At 64.7% G+C, this 15707-nt stretch overlaps 1 protein-coding gene across 1 annotated transcript; it reads left to right on the forward strand.

Annotated features, from left to right (window-relative positions):
- The first annotated feature begins 1233 nt into the window (after positions 1-1233).
- Positions 1234-13277, forward strand: SEMA3G (semaphorin 3G). Its single transcript, XM_054838165.1, has 16 exons — positions 1234-1336; positions 5443-5603; positions 6614-6676; positions 8231-8350; positions 9036-9126; positions 9236-9352; positions 9602-9744; positions 9824-9938; positions 10044-10113; positions 10319-10463; positions 10743-10974; positions 11094-11185; positions 11439-11480; positions 11663-11888; positions 12192-12331; positions 12430-13277. The coding sequence occupies exons 1-16, from the start codon at positions 1243-1245 to the stop codon at positions 12895-12897; spliced, it is 2319 nt and encodes a 772-aa protein (XP_054694140.1). The 5' UTR covers positions 1234-1242; the 3' UTR covers positions 12898-13277.
- The last annotated feature ends 2430 nt before the right edge of the window (positions 13278-15707 follow it).

A 15707-nucleotide genomic window follows, 5' to 3' on the forward strand; every position in this document is an offset into this window, starting at 1 on the left:
CTCGCCATGGTGCCGCTCCCCAAACCCTCGGGTCTGGGCAGGCAGTGTGCGGGTCCGGGCAGGCAGCTTCCACTTACCTGCCAGAGCTGCCCCCAGGCTGCATCTCCTCCTGGCTCTTACCCCGCTCCGTGCTGCTCTCCAGCACCCAGGGGTGCTGGGTCCGTTCGGGTGTTCTTGCCTCAGTTGGGGGGGGTTGGGTTGTGGAGCTGCTCCATTACAAAAGGTTGGGGTGAGCTGGAACCCCCACGTCCTCCTGCCCTCCTTTTCAATTGCAGCCGCTGCAACCCTTGGGGGGCTGCGGGAGGGCTGGGGCTAACGAGGCTGCCCCCGTGCCGGGCTGGAAGAAAGGATGAGGCTGGTGGTGATGGAGCACTGCAGAAGCCACCAGCTCCTTGGCTCCTTCCCCTCCATCCAGCACTGGGCGGGGGAATCTGAGGCTTTTAGGAGGGGGGGGGGGCACCTGCCTGTGCACTGAGAGTCCCTGGAGAAACCTGTACGGATTCTCTGATGTCTCATACGGCCATGTTCCCTGACCCTGCAGCCCTGGGGAGGATGGCACGGGAATGGTGTGGGTGCCATGGGGTGCCGTGGGGTCCTGCTTGCTGGCCGAGGTCCCCGCTGAGGGTGCAGGTGAGCAGGCATCTTTGCAGGCAGACAGCGGTGCATCCCCACTGCCCTGTCCCCTGCCCTGTGGGTGCACCAAGGCTGGGTGCAGCACCCCGTGCCCCCCTCGATCCTGCTCAGCCCCCTTCCCCACCCGGCCTGGCGTCCCCAGCTTGCCTGACCGCTGAGATGGGACCTGAGAGCCAGGTGCTTGCTAGTGCTTGGGGATCACCCCACGCTGAGCATCCTTCTCGGGGGACAGGCCTGCGTGCCCTGTCCCACACCTCCAGGAGGGCAAGGCTGGGGCACCCCGACTTCCCCTCCTTGCTCCCCATCCCCCGGAGGGACCGGCTGGGCTCGGGGGGCTGTGGGAGGGCTGGGGTTGCTTCTTTGGGGGAGGTTGCAGCAACCCCTAAACTGCTGGGGGCAGGCGACGATTTGGGGGTGTGCGGAGCTCTCGGAGCCCCCCCCGGGGGATGGGGCCGTCCTGCCTCGCACGACACACGCCCTGGGGATGGGGGGGGCGGGGGGGGAAGGATGGCGGGGCCGGGCCGGGGCGGGCCGGGGCGGGCCGGGGGCGGTCGGTTCGCGGCCCCATAAAAGCTCGGTGCCACCGGCAGCCCCGGGAGCGGCGGCGGGATGCGGGTGGCCGTGCCGGTGTCGGTGTGCTGGCTGGGGGCTGCGCTGCTGGCGGCGGGGCGCAGCCTGCCCCGGCTCCGCCTGCCCTACCGCGGTGAGCCGGGCCGGGGGCACCTGCTGCGGGGGGGGCGTGGGGTGGGGGGTGCCTGCCCACGTAGGGGTGTCCTCAGTCGTGCCCCCCACGGGGCCTGGGGAGCCTCAGCTGTGGGCGCCGCGCTTAAAGTGCGGGTTTATTGTGGGGGGTTTTTTCGGGGGGGGGGGGGGGCACCTTGCGCTGGAGGCTTGGTTTGGGCTGGGGTTTCGGTGGGTGGCTGCTCGGCACGCGGGACGTGGGGGGCCCCGAGGAGGAGGAGGAAGGAGCCGGGTGATGGGGCGATGGGCTCCGCCGCCGGGATCCGCGCCGGCTCCGCCGCTTCCCACGAGGGATCGTCTCCCACGTGGAGTGGGGGGACACTGAGGCACGGCGCTGTTCTGGCTGGGGCACGCTCTGGCATGTGGGTTGGGTGGGTGCTGCGGTGCGTGGGTGCTCCTCTAGCGTGGGCATCCCCGTGGGTGCTGAGGATCCCGTGCACTGCTGGGTGGGAGTCAGGCGGTCCCCCAGCTGCCCGGCAGGTCCCCTGGGCGCTGCTCAGCCCGGGCACCCTCCAAGACCCCGCCGCACCGGGGTGCGGGTGCTGGGGTGCCAGGGGGGCCCTCGAGGTGCTGTGCTGGGAGTGCTTGGTTTTAATTAAAACTCTCCCTGTGATCCTGCTCTGGCTTGCTGCATCCCTTGCTCTGCCAGCTTAATCCACCGGCTGCTTCCAGCCAAACTTGAAAGAGGAGTCCGGAGCACCCCAATCTCCTCCTCCTTGCCCAAAAGCAATGAACCTGCTCTAAAAAAGTTAAAATAAAACAAACTGCATAATGCATCTCTTCCCCCTTCCCTGGGGGAAAGGCATGGGGCAGCTGTGCTCCCAGAGAGCCCCGGGAGCTGCGGAGCACGTCCCTGTGCCAGGGGAAAGCTGCTGTCTGCCCTTGTGCTGCCCGGGTTGGGGGTCCCCCGGCCCTGGGGTGTGGGCTGGTTGTGTCCCTGGCTCTGTCCTGGGGCAGAGTGGGCGGCCCCAGGTGCTCCCTCCCTGTTGAAATGGGGAAACTGAGGCACGCAGTGGCCCCCCCCCCCACACACACACTTACCCTGGGAGGCAGCAGGCACTTGGGATGGCTCCTGACTGCCCCGTGGTGGGACTGGTGTCCTCAGGTTGGGCTTGGCAGCAGGGCTAGGAGGTTTGGGGTCCCAGCAGAGCTTGGTTGTGGGGCTCGGGTCTGGCTTGGCATCTGATCCACTCCAGCCCGAAGTCCGGCCGTGCCGTGCCGTTCCCCAGGTGCGAGGGGTTCCCTGGGGCTGGGCGGGCTCCTCGGCCTCCCGCAGGGAGTGAGCAACCTTTTGAAGCTTTTTTTTCTTCTTAAGCTGATTATTCTGTTCCTCTTCCAAATTGGAAACAGAAATTGAAACTTCCCATGAAAGAAATTCTGCCACCGCCTTCTCCCTGGGGGGAAGAAAAAGAAAATGAAAATTTCAATTAAAACCATTAGAAGCCTCTGAAATAAAAACTGGGATGAACTGAAGCTGCTTGCGCTTAGTTCATCAGCTTGGGCTGTGCGTGGCTGGTGGCTCTGGCTGCGGGGCGACATTTGGGGGGGCCATAGGGAAAGGTGTGCTGTGGGTGCAGGGGTGGCCACTTCCCCACCTCTCCCTCTCACTTCAAGCCACTCTTTTCCTTCTGCTTTGACTTCCAGCAGTGGCTCGTCTGAGGGGAAAGAGCATTTTGCTGCTGCGTGCACCAGGAACATTGGGTGCCCTCCGAGCTCTCCGCTGTCTCCCGCAAGGGACCCCCATCCTGCTGCAGCGGTGCTTGGGGGGTGGCTCCTTGGGCCCCCCACCCTGGGGGTAAAGGGGTGCTGGGGATGGATGGAGCATGGCAGGGTGCTGCTCCCTGGGGAGATGAAGCCAGGGAAGGGGAAGGCGCCCAGAGCCGGTGTAACCCGAGGCGCAGGAGGAATTTGTCAGGGCTGGGGGAGAGGGCAAAGCTTCGCCTGAAACAATAAAAGGAGCCTGATGACTTTGCCAATGTTATTCTGAGCTGGGAAAATGTTATTGCAGGGCAAGAATAGAAGGAGAAGGAGTGTTTTCCTGGGCTGGGGCCGGCGATATGGGAGGACCTGAGATGCTGGGAGGGCACAGGGAGGAGGGTAACCCCCAGGGAGATGGGGCTGGAGGGGTCCCTGGAGCCTGGTGCCGGCTCTGCTTGCAGGGACAGGAGTCTTCCTGCTGAGGATAGAGCCGCTGAGGCTGTATCCCTCCATGCCACCAGCATCACCAGTTAGGGCACTGGGACTGCCCTTGAGCCACTTGGTGAGGATGGGAGCTGTGTGTGATGGGGTGGAGGTGGCTGTTCTCCCCTCTGCTGATGGACCCTGTCTCCCTGGTGGGTCCCAGAAGAGGCATTTCCCACCAGGATGGGGGCATTGCGCTGCTGGCCACCTCCTCGCTGGAGGTGACAAACGTCGCCCCAGGAAGAACAGGGCTTGGTACCTTGGTGTCCTGGGCTGCTGGCAGCTGGGCTTGTCCCAGCACCACCCCCTCTCTCATGGGGATGTGCGTGGGGAATGCTCCGGCTGAGGGTTTCCCTGGGGTCAGCAGTGGCGGCTGGCAGCCTTCCTCGGCAGAGGGTGTCTGGGGACACGGGTGTGCTTCATCAATGGCGCTTTGTCCTCCTCCTCCTCCGCCTGGCGGTCGCAGTGGCCTGGCCCAGGGTCGGGGCGGTTGCTGGGACAGAGTTTCAGAGCCCGGTCTTGCTCTCTCCCTCTTGCCCTTTCCTTCTGCGGCAGCTGGGTGGGTGCCACCGTGCCGGGGTTTTCGCTTGCTGACCCCAGAAGTCATTTCCCACTGGAGGCCAGTCGTGCCACTGCCCCCATGTCATTATTGCTGCAAGGGTCCCCTTGGCATCCTGTGGGATTTGGGCTTGGACCTGCTTTGGGAGCCTTGACCATCAGACCCTGTTGTTTTGGGCTCTTGGGGGTGCCGAGCGGTGATGTCCATCCCAGGAATGTAGTGTCGCTGTGCCGGTGCAGTTCCCCAAGTGCCGTCCCCGTGCCGTGGCAGGGAGGAAGTGTCCCCGACAGCGAGGTCTGATGGTGGTGGCAGCAGGCTTTGTGTGCTGGTTTCCCCATGGCACTGGCTGGGTGCCGGCTATTGTGTCCCTGCCTGGCACTGGCGGGGGGGACAGGACCTGCTCTCTGCCCACCCCGTGTCCGCTCTCGCCACCATCCCAGGCTCTGTGCGAGCCCAGCCTGGGGCTGATGGCAGGCATGGGCTTCACCAGGCTCTCGTGCACCCTGACTCCCTGCGGCACGGCTGCGGTAGGAGCCCGGCAAGGTTCAACCGAAGCTTGCTGGGGGCAAACTTGCTTGGGACCCTGCTGCCCGCTGGGTCCACGGCTTTGCCCTCGGCTGGGAGGGAGAACAGCACCCCAGGCAGGGTGAGGCCGGGATGCCCATGCCTCCGGGAAGGGATGGAGATGGATGCTGCTGGCTGCAGCTGGGGGCAGCTCTTCTGCTGGCCCTGGGACGGCTCTGTGATACTGAAAAACGGCAGCTTGGAGGGACCCTCCTGCCTCTGTGCCCATCACAGCCCTCGGGTCGCCCCCTGAAAAAAGCCAGGACCCCTTGGTGCCACCACCAGGGTGGGGATCCAAGCATCCTTTCACATTTCCCAGGCAGGTGTGAAGGGCATTCGGAGGCTGGGAGCCTGCATGGCACCCCCTCTCCGTTTTTGCTTGCCATGATGCCCCTTTGCCGCAGCATCCTCCGATGACTGTGCCCCGGGGGGGGGGTGGTCCCAGGGGTGTGAGTGGGCACTTGGCTGTGGGATGTCATCCATCGCTTTTCCCTCCTGTCCTCACACTGGGTGACAGCTCAGGGCCGTGGGGCTGTGCTGTCCCAGTGGGGTGGGCTGTGGGCTGGTGTCCGGGGGACCCTGACGTGCACAGCAAACGGAGGGATGTGGCAGGGGCCGCTGGGGACCAGGACGTCCCCCAGGCTCAAGGCGAGAGCTTGTGCCCGCAGCGGGAGGGGACATTTGGGACAAGCAGTGCTTACGATGCCCTGAGGGTCTTTGGGGCTGGGATGGCTCCTCCTGACGCTTCCCTCCCTCCCTGGCAGAGCTTTTGGGCACCAACCGCTCCGTCCTCTTCTTTGGCCACCGAGGCTTCCTGGGCTTCCGCTCCCTCTACCTGGATGAGTACCGCGATCGGCTCTTCATCGGGGGGAAGGATGCGCTCTACTCCCTGCTCCTGGACGGGGCCAATGCAGATTCCAAGGAGGTGAGCTGGGTCCTGCTGAGCACCCCAGGGTCTCCGTCCCCACCCTGGCCCCTGTGCAGCTTGGGGTCTCCGTCCCCACCCTCGCCCCTCTGAGCACACGGTGCCCGGCCGAGCCGGGTGAAGCCACCCTGAAGCAAGACCTGCCCTGGGGATGTCCCTGTCCCAAGTGCCCTGAAATACATCGAAAACTTGTGCCAAGGGAGGGCGGCCATGGTGGCTGCAGGGCAATTAGCCAGCAATTAGTTGTGGTTGGCAGCTGGTGGCACAGCCCACTTGCGAGTCCTGGGTGCTGAGTGGGGTCTTGGATCCCGCTCTCCTTAAAAACTGCCATCAGGAGAACAAGTGCTCCCCATCCCCATCTGGGCATCCCCTTCACAGGCCAAATGTACAGCTGAACGCCTGCAGGGACAAGAGCTAAAAGCATCCATCACTGCAACGAGCTGTGCCGGGGCTCAGCTGGCAAAGCCCCCAGACCTCTCCTGGCTCCTCAGTGGGAGAGGTGATGGACCAGAGCAATGATGCTGAGCAGTGGTTCCCCTCCTCCTTCACCCCCTCCACTTTGAATTATTGTTTTTTAGAAGTGGCTCTGGGCTGTTTCTAGCCGAAGAAGGCAGAGAAGGAAATGAAGTGCCCCTCGGCGTGCTGGGTCACTGCAATGGGGTCAAGGGCTTGTGTACCCAAGCTGCCCTTGGTCTGAGAACTGCCAAAGGCTGTGGGGGACTCAGGCTCCATCACCCCCTTCCAGGCCAGCTCCGGCCATCCCCAGCGTGACCACCCAAATCCAGCCCGGCTGCGGGCTGTGACCGCCGGGGTGCGTCTCCCCAGGAGGAGGGGTCCTGCCCTGGGCCGCAGGGTGGGAGCCCTGGGCTGGGTGGCCTCTGGGGAGCTGTTGGTCCCTCTCCTGCCCCCGCTCTCCATCACCACACCGCCGGCAGCCTGGGGATGTGTATTTGCAAGGCTGGGTCCCTGCCGCCCCCACTCCCTGCTCCAACAGGTCCTTTGTGTTTCAGATCTACTGGCCGCCCCTCCCTGGGCAGACGGAGGAGTGTTTTCGGAAGGGGAAGGACCCAGGGGTGAGTCTGGCCCCATGCATGCTCTGCCCTAAGCCGGGGGGTTCCCCTTGTGCCCCGGTGCCAGCTGGCTCCCCTTGCACCGGGGCTGTGCTGTGTCATCCCACCAGGGATGGCCCCGTGGGGCTCACGGGCCACTTAATGCCGGGGCAGAGCGAGGGACCATCCCTGTGCACGAGGGAAACTGAGGCAGCGAGTCGGTGACCAAGCCTGGCCGTGCGAGACTCTTGCTCTGGGCTCTGGAAATCCTGCCTCCACGGCCGCAGGGCGGTGGCCAGCGTACCCCAAACGCGGCCGCACCGTACGGGCAGGGATAGCTGTGCTCCGGGACCTGAGCTCGGAGGGACCAAGAGCCACGTGCTCTGCTCCGGACCCCAGCGACGTGGTCTGGCCCATCCTGACCATCCCCGACGGTGGGAAATCTGTAACTCGCTCAGGTTCAGTGACCTGGCTCCCCAAACCTTCCCCCTCTTTGCACCCCTCCTGCTCCGAAAGGAAACAGGGCTATGGCGGGGAGAAAGTCCCCGAGGCTCCCCTGGCCCAGACGAATTGTTCCCAGGAGTCCCCGTCCCGCTCTGCATGTTTATTTTATGAGCTCTCACCGACAGATCCAAGCCGGGGCAGGCTCGATTTTTTATTTTTCTTGAACATTTTTTTTTTAAAATTTGCTATTTTAGAGGCTCTTTGCAAAGGGAAAATAAACAGCAGGGAGGCTGGGAACCCCCGGGGCAGCTCGGTGGCGGTGTTCCCAGCAGACGAGGGGCCCCGTGTCCTGCCGGGGGGAGACGATGGGGGGTAGGCAGGGCTGGCGCTGGTCAGGGGGAGCTGCCGAGCTAACGGTGGTGATGCCTGAGCGGGAGAAGGGTGGGAGCCCTTTTCCAGAAGGAACTGCCAGGGGGTCAGAGGTGGCAGGTCTGCAGCCCCGGGGGGGTCATCGCTACTGCTTCCCTGTAGAAGGGGACAATCCCAGACAGCAGCGATCAGGGCTGTCCTGGAGGCAGCTGAGGATGCCCGTGGGTATCCGTCTCCGTCTCCCACGTTTCCTTCTTTTGTTTCGCTCCCGGCGCAAGCAGGAACACGACGGGGAAGGATGTCCCTGCATCTGGTCGTGTCCTGGGTGCCAGGAGAGGAGGGTCCCAGGGGTTTGGGGCTGGTTGTAGCAGCTTGCTGGGCAGGTGACCTTGCTCCCCCGGCCGGTGCGGGCTGTGTGATGGGGTGAGCACACGGCTGCCTGTGGGCGGGAGATGCCCAGGTGCTGGCTGGATCATGTGTGGTTCCCCCAGGGATGCTCTTGGCAGCAGGAGGACCGGTAAAATCCCCATCCTTTTGCAGTGGGCTGGGGTCCACCCAGATGAAGTCTGTGCAAGCCCCATCGGTGGGTGCAAGCTGCCATCTCGTGCCCCTGGCACCGGGGTGAAGGCAGAGAGCCTGGGTGCAGCCAGGGAGCCAGGGCTGGGGCTCATCCATCACCGCAGGGCTGCAGGCAGAGGCAGGGAGCTGGGGGTGGGCAAAGCACCGAGCCCCCGTGACCCTTCCCCTCCCCTGCCGTCCCCCCAGACCGACTGCGCCAACTACGTCCGTGTGCTGCACCCCTACAACCGGACGCACTTGCTGGCCTGTGGGACGGGCGCCTTCCACCCCGTCTGCGCCTTCGTCTACGTGGGGCACCGCGGCGAGGTAGGGCAGCACCACGGTGGGGTGCCCATCCTGAGCGTCCCCGGCAGGACACCCCTGGGAGGTAGATCCCCACCTTCCACCTCCTTCCTGGGAGGGATTCAGGACTGCGTGGGGATGCTGGATGCAGTGTTTGCCCCACGCTGAATATCGGGGGAGGTGTGTGTCAGGAACCAGCTCCCCGATGTGCCTTTGCCCCTGTGCTACCCCCTCCCCAGCTCCTCCACCTTTCTGGTCTGGTGTCACCTTTCCAGACGTGTCCCCTGGGGCTGGTGTCCTGCCAGGGGCTGCGGTGTGGGAGGTGTTTCCTCCTCTCCCAGCTCAGAAATCAGGTTGGTGAGGGTGGAAAGGCAGGGGCCCTCTTCCCTCCTCGCAGCCCTGCGCCGTGCGGGCAGCGGGAGCCCTGCCTGTACCACGATGTCTCTGGCCAGACCGATGGGAGAGCGGTGGGGCTGGCAGGTCCCTCTGGCTGCTCCATGTCCTCACAGGATCAGACTTGCCTTAAAAAGCACAGATCCCGCTTCCAGACGGTCCCTTTGGGAGCGCTGGGGCTGTGGATGCTTGCAGCGATGTGCCTGCGAGCTGGGCAGGGACCGGCGCCAGCCCCTGCGTGCCCGGGCACGACCCCATTGCCAGGGCATGGCTGGGGGCTCACCTGCCTGCTCCCTGCCTGCTCCCCCTCGCCCAGCACGCCTTCAGCCTGGACCCTGACAGCGTGGAGACCGGCCGGGGCAGGTGCCCGCACGAGCCCAGCCGTGCTTTCGCCAGCACCATCATTGGTGGGTTGTCTTCCTCGGGAACTGAGAGCCTTTGGGGTGCCGGGACCAGGAATGGTCCCTGCGCTGGCTGGGGCTGGCTCTCAGCACCGCGGTGGGGTGTTTTTGCCAGGCGGGGAGCTGTACGCCGGCCTCACCGCAGATTTCTTGGGCCGCGATCCTGGCATCTTCCGCAGCATGGGGACCCGCTCCGCCCTGCGCACCGAGGTGGACCAGCGCTTACTCAATGGTAAGGGCTCCCCTCTGCCCCTCCATCCCCCCCGGCTGGGCTAATGCCAGGCACCGCAAGCCTTGTGGTGGCCACGGCATCTGCTGGCCACGGTGCAGCACCCCCATGCCAGGTATGAGCTGGGAAAGGCACTGGGGCAGCAGAGTCTGGGGGTCCTCCTGGCCCACTCAGCCCCAGCGCAGTGTGGGGGTCCAGAGGCAGTGGCCGTGCCCTCTTGCCTGACCTGACATGGCTGGCTCTTGCTCGTAGACCCCAAATTTGTGGCAGCCCACTTGATCCCGGACAACGATGACCGGGACAACAACAAAGCCTATTTCTTCTTCACGGAGAAGGTGGTGGAGGCAGATAGCAAGGAGCACGCCATCGTCAGCCGGGTAGCACGGGTCTGCGTGGTAAGATGCTGGTGGGGACCACGGGGGACAGGGATGTGCCAAGTGACAGTGGTGGCCCTGATGCTCCCTGTCCCTGCAGAATGATGCTGGTGGCCAGAGGGTGCTGGTTAACAAGTGGAGTACCTTCAACAAAGCCCGGCTGGTGTGCTCCGTCCCTGGCCCTGGTGGCGTTGACACCCACTTTGATGAGCTGGGTAAGGGGTACATGGAGCTGGGGACCTCACCAGGGCTGGTCCTTTAGTTGGTGGCTTTGGGAAGCCCCTGGGCTTCCAGCAGAAACCCCATGATTTCATCCCCAGAGGATGTCTTCTTGCTGAGGACAAAGGATGGGAAGAGCCCGGAGATCTACGCCCTCTTCAGCACCATCAGGTGGGTGGTCCAGCTCCAGTGTCTGGGGACATCCAGCTGCAGCCACCCATGACCTGCCCTGTCACCGTCACCATGTGGCTGCTGGCTGCTGCCCAACCTCTGCCAGCTCTGCCCTGGTCCGTACAGAGATGTCGGTGCTCCCGTGCCCCCCGTGCTGCCGGTGCCGAGCATGGCTCTGCTCACCCCATTCACCGTCCCCTTTCAGCCATGTCTTCCAGGGCTCTGCCGTCTGTGTGTACCGCATGGCCGACATCAGGGAGGTCTTCAATGGGCCCTTTGCCCACCGGGAGAGCCCCCACCACCAGTGGGGCGCCTATGAGGGCAGGGTGCCGTACCCGCGGCCGGGCGTGGTAAGCGACTCCCTGGAGTTTGGGTCCCCTCTGCTCCTCCGATTGCTCTTTGCGGCGGTGGTGGGGCCAATCCCTCGTCTTCTCATCTGCTGGGATGGGCTCCCTATGGGATTCACGCCAGGACAGCTGGGGACCAAGATCTGACAAAGGGGTGGAGAAGATGGATCCTAAACTGGAAGGCAGGGAGGAACCCAAACCAGCTCTGTGGGGTGATGGAGGGGGAAGGAGGGATGGGTGCTGGGCTGGCTGGGCTTAGCTGGCCCCCTCTTGTCCCTGCAGTGTCCCAGCAAGACCACCAACCAGCCCCGGCGGCAGTACAGCTCCACCAAGGACTTCCCCGACGAGGTGCTGCACTTTGCCCGTGCTCACCCCCTCATGTACAAGCCCGTGTACCCCCGGCACCGCCAGCCCCTCCTGGTGAAGACCAACCTGCCGTACCGCCTGCACCAGCTCGTGGTGGACCGGGTGGAGGCTGAGGACGGGCAGCACGACGTCCTCTTCCTCGGGACGGGTGAGCGGCAGGAGCAGCGTGCAGGAAGGAGCCCCGGTGCTGGGGCTACCGGTGGGCACGCCACTGGGATGCGCGATGGCAGGGTGCTCACACCTCCATCCTCCTCCGCCTCCCCACAGACGCCGGCTCGGTGCTGAAGGTGGTGGTCCTGCAGAAGATAAGCTCGGCCACAACTGAGGAAGTTGTCCTGGAGGAGCTGCAGGTTTTTAAGGTGCTGTTTGCTGCCCGGCTTCCAAGGGAGGGGGGCAGCAGGGTGGGCTCAGGCTGGGGACATGTGTGGGGACAGAAGCTCAGGGCTGTCACCGCACTCTTGGGCACTGGGAGGTCTCAGGGCTGTGAAGGCAGAGGGTGGCTGGGGGTGTTTTCACCCTTCCCAAAAACATTCCCAGTGCCTCTGCCTGAACAAGCCGGGGTCTCCGTGGTGAGGCTTTCGCCAGCCCCACGTCCGCTCTGCTCCCCTGCAGGCGCCTGTGCCCATCACCCAGATGGAGATCTCCGTCAAGCGTGTGAGTACGGACACGGCTCGGTCACGGGGCTGGGGACGGGGCAGGTGACCGGGACGGGCTGAGTTGTTGTCACCAGCCTCTCAAAGCCCGCATGGTGCTCGCCCCAGGGGTCCCGGCTGGGGACCCTGGGTGCCGTGCCCACAGGGGCTGCCAGCATCACCATCTTGGTGCTGTTCCCCCAGCAAACGCTCTACGTGGGCTCCAGCCTGGGGGTGGCTCAGGTACGGCTGCACCGGTGCGAGACCTATGGCACGGCTTGTGCCGAATGCTGCCTGGCCAGGGATCCCTACTGTGCCTGGGACGGCACCGCCTGCACCCACTACCAGCCCTCTGGCAAGCGCCGCTATCGCCGCCAGGAGGTCCGCCATGGCAACCCCGTGCACCAGTGCCTGGACCAGAACCTGACTGGTGAGAGACTGGGGAAGGCCCACGGGGCTGGGGGCTTGTCCAGGTGCCCCGAAATGTCCCAGTGTCCACAGCCCTCGGCACGCAGAAGGGCTTGCGGCCATCCCAGGTGGGCTGGGGCACCCTTGTCTCCCCGTCCTGTAGACCAAGGGGTGCCCCACGAGAAGGTGGGTGCTGCTGGGGCTGGGGTCTGTCCCCAGGGAGAAGGGGACTGAAGCCACACGGTGGCCCGGAGGGGGCTGACACCTGGGTGTGCGTAAGCCTGGCTCTGCCCTCCCCGTGAGCCCGTGCCTGTCTTTGCCCCAGTGGATGATTTTGAGAGCGTTGAGGAGAAGGCGCTTTATGGGGCGGAGGACAACAGCACCTTCCTGGAGTGCACGCCCCGGTCCCCGCAGGCCAGCGTGCAGTGGTTTGTCCAGAGGCCCCCCGACGAGCAGCGGGACGAGGTGAGGCTCCCCCTGCACCTGCCTTGCTCCCCTTGCGAGGACACAGGAGGGACGTGGGGCCGGACCTGGACCCCCCCCAACCTCATGGTGGCTGACAGGTGAAGACGGACGAGCGGATCCTGCAGACGGAGCAAGGGCTGCTTTTCCGCAAGCTGCACCGCCATGATGCCGGCATCTACTACTGCAAGACGCTGGAGCATGGCTTCACCCAGACGGTGGCCAAGATGGCCTTGGAGGTGATCACCAGTGAGCAGCTGGCACACACCTTCCCCCGGCAGCGGGGGGACGAGCCCCCGCGCCCACCTTGTCCCGAGCCCCGGCTGGTGCCACAGGCTCCCAAAACCTGGTTCAAGGACATCATGCACCTCATCAGCTCTCAAAACCTGCGGCGGGTGGAGGAGTATTGTGCCCACCTCTGGTGCGGCGGCAGTCGCCCCCACCACCGCAAGAGCAAGCTGGCCCAGGCCAAGCACGTCCTGGCCGGCGTGGACATGGGCAAGAAGGGACGGGTGGCCAAATCCCACGGCGAGAGGAACCGCGTGCCCCGGCAAGCGGCGGCCACTTAGAGAGGGCAGGGTAATGAACGTGGGGTGGCCGTGGGCGAGGACTGGCTGCTGGTGGCCCCAGGGGACTCCTGCGCTGGTGGGTGCCTTGCAGCGGCGCCAGCCCGGTCCCTCCATCCCCCCGGCTGAGGTGGACGGGGTGCCAGGGCTGGCTCCTGGGCAGGTCCCCGTCACCCTCAGTGGCTGCAGGGCCACCTCTGAACTGGGTGGTGTGGTGGGACGCATCGGCCCCACGGCTGGGTGCTGTGGCGGGTACAGAGCCACAGTCACCGGGGTGGGTTGGGGCTCGGCACGTGCGGTGCCACGGCTGTGCCATCACCCCAGGGAGCTTGCTGGCTGGCTTTCTCCGCAAATAAAGAGGCCGAGAACGGCGCCGCAGGGAGCGGCTGACAGCTCCAGGCTCTTTCCACGCCAGCATGGGGCCTGGGAAAGATGATGCCTGCTCTCACGGGGGTGAAAACTGACCATCACCCCAAAAATCCTCCATGCCAAGGACGAGCCCTCTTGTCCACTGTGCCTGAGGAGCCAGAGCCGTGCCGCCCAGGACCACGTGCCCTGGGGAGGGAAACAGATTCCCTGCGGCACCAGGACGTGCTCAGCGGTGCCAGCCCATGCCTGTGCCCTCTCCGTTCCCCCCCAGCCACAGACTGTTTTAGGGCTGGGCAGGGTTGGGGAGGAAAGCCAAGGGCTGCGGGCAGGTTAGACCCCTTCCCGGGTAAACACGGGAGAGGCACTGATGCCGCTGCCATCGCTGTGCCTGGGCGGGAGCGGGGATGTGCAGAAGAAGGTGGCCCCAGCGCAGTTTGGGGGGGGCCGCACCCCAACCCAGCTGCGTTTCTGGTGATTGGTGGGAGGAGACTGGTTTGGGGAGGCTTGATGCTGGCCGATGGAGCTAAAGCAGCAGCCAGGGCCTCCCCCAAACGCAGGGGTTGGGGGGTAGGTGCGTGGAGAGCACCCACAGGCTGCCGGCAAGGTGCTTGCTCGCTTTCCTCACCCGACATGAGCTCACTCGCCCTGCCTGGTCAGCCCGGGGTGATAAGGATCTCCCTCTTCCTGAGGCAGGGCAGCCCCACACAATGGTGTGAACCGCAGCCCTGCTGGGACGGGCATTGTTCAGAGGCAGAGGAACGGGAAAGAAAAATAATAATAATAATAATAATAATTAAACCCCCTAAATAGCTCGCACAAAGACAGGTCATGATATCATCGCTCCTCCCTCGGTGTGTGCGTGTGTTTGTGCTGCAGCAGCGGAGCACCACGGCTCATCACGGTGCCTTTGATGGGAGCAAAGTCCCCCGGCAGCACTGCCCTGTCTCACGGCATGCCCACGGAGATGGGCTCTGGGTCCCGACCCTCCGCTCCAGCTCCCCATCCCACCTCTCCTGCAAATCCATGGGCACCTGCACAGGGTGTCTGCTGGGGCAGGAGAGCTGCGGTCGGGCTGGCAGGCTGGGACACATCCTGCAGGGAGGGGAGCGGAGCCGGCAGTACCGATTTACGGGCCAGACTGGAGCCAAGCACGTAGATTTGGTTAATCGCAGGCCTGGGGGGCACAGAACGATAAGCAGCAAGTAGAGACAAAGAAGGACATGGGTGTAAAGCCAGAAATAAGAGACACAAGTCTGATTCCTCGGGGCCTGAATTTAATGGCTCTGAAGTGCTTGCGGTGAGCTGTGCTGCTCAAACCCCTTTGCCCTGTTGTGTCTGAACGACCCCCCTGTGCTGGGCAGAGCAGGGGCTTGACTGCCCGTCCCAGGGGAGGCGGCGAGAGGGGGTCCGGGGCCTCTGCTGCGTGCGGGGGAGCTGTGGCAGAGGCTGGAGGTGACACCAGGGCCAGCGATGTTTGAAACCAAGCAGGAACAAAGACCAGAAGAAACCAGTCCCCCAAAGGGCCTCCCCCTCCTGGTAAATCTCCATAAATCTCTGCTGTGGCTGAGCCTGGCCCTCCTGGGTAGGTTTACATCAGTAACGCTGGAGTAGGAGGGCTTTTGTCAGGGGTGCAAGCAGGGCTCTGCATGGTTCCAGCCTTGTCTCTCATGAAGACCAGCCAACAGAGGCAATCTGGGTCCCTAGAAATTTCCAGGGGCTGAATGAACATGAATGCCTCACCCACCCCAGGTGGGGTTGGAAGGAGACAAATTCGGTGGGCAGCTACAGTGCTGTTGCCCCCCCCCCCGGTCTCCTTTGCATGAGGGGAATGAGCCCTACCTGGGTCTTGGCGCTGCCGGCCTAGCCCCGTCCCAGGGGCAGGAGCAGGGCCAGGGGAGTGCCGGGGGATGGGGCGTGCGTGGGAACAGCCGCAGAACAAAGCCGTGGTGGGGGGACGGGCACAGCCACGGATCCGGCTCCTATTTTTAGCCCACTTCCTAAGGAAGAGCAGCACAGGGGCGTCCGCTCGCCCTGGGAGCCTTCCAGCCTCCAAGGCAGTGTAAGTTGAGAGCTGCTCGTAGGGTCAGGGCCGGTATGGCTGGCCCCAGCCTCACCGGGAGCCCTCACACCTCAACATGGGGCAGCTCGGCCCCTGGCGAAAGGCCCAGCTACCTCACGACAGGCCCAGGCCCAGGCCCAGTTCCAGACCTAGTTACCTCACGACAGGCCCGGGCCCGGGCCCAGGCCCCTCACCAGAGGCCGCAGGGGGAGGCCCAGGCTGTCGAGCCCGAGTCCCATACGCGGCCTGGAGGGCCTGCCGCCCTCCGCTTCCGGGGGACGAAGCCCCAGGGCCCTCCCGTGTCCCCCGGCGCCGCCACCGCCACCCCCCGTCGGGACCGATGTGGCGCGGCGCGCGCTAACGTCACGCGGCGTCGCGCAGCGAT

The sequence above is a fragment of the Grus americana genome, chromosome 11 (assembly GCF_028858705.1).
Source record: "Grus americana isolate bGruAme1 chromosome 11, bGruAme1.mat, whole genome shotgun sequence".
NCBI classification, from domain to species: Eukaryota; Metazoa; Chordata; class Aves; order Gruiformes; family Gruidae; genus Grus; species Grus americana.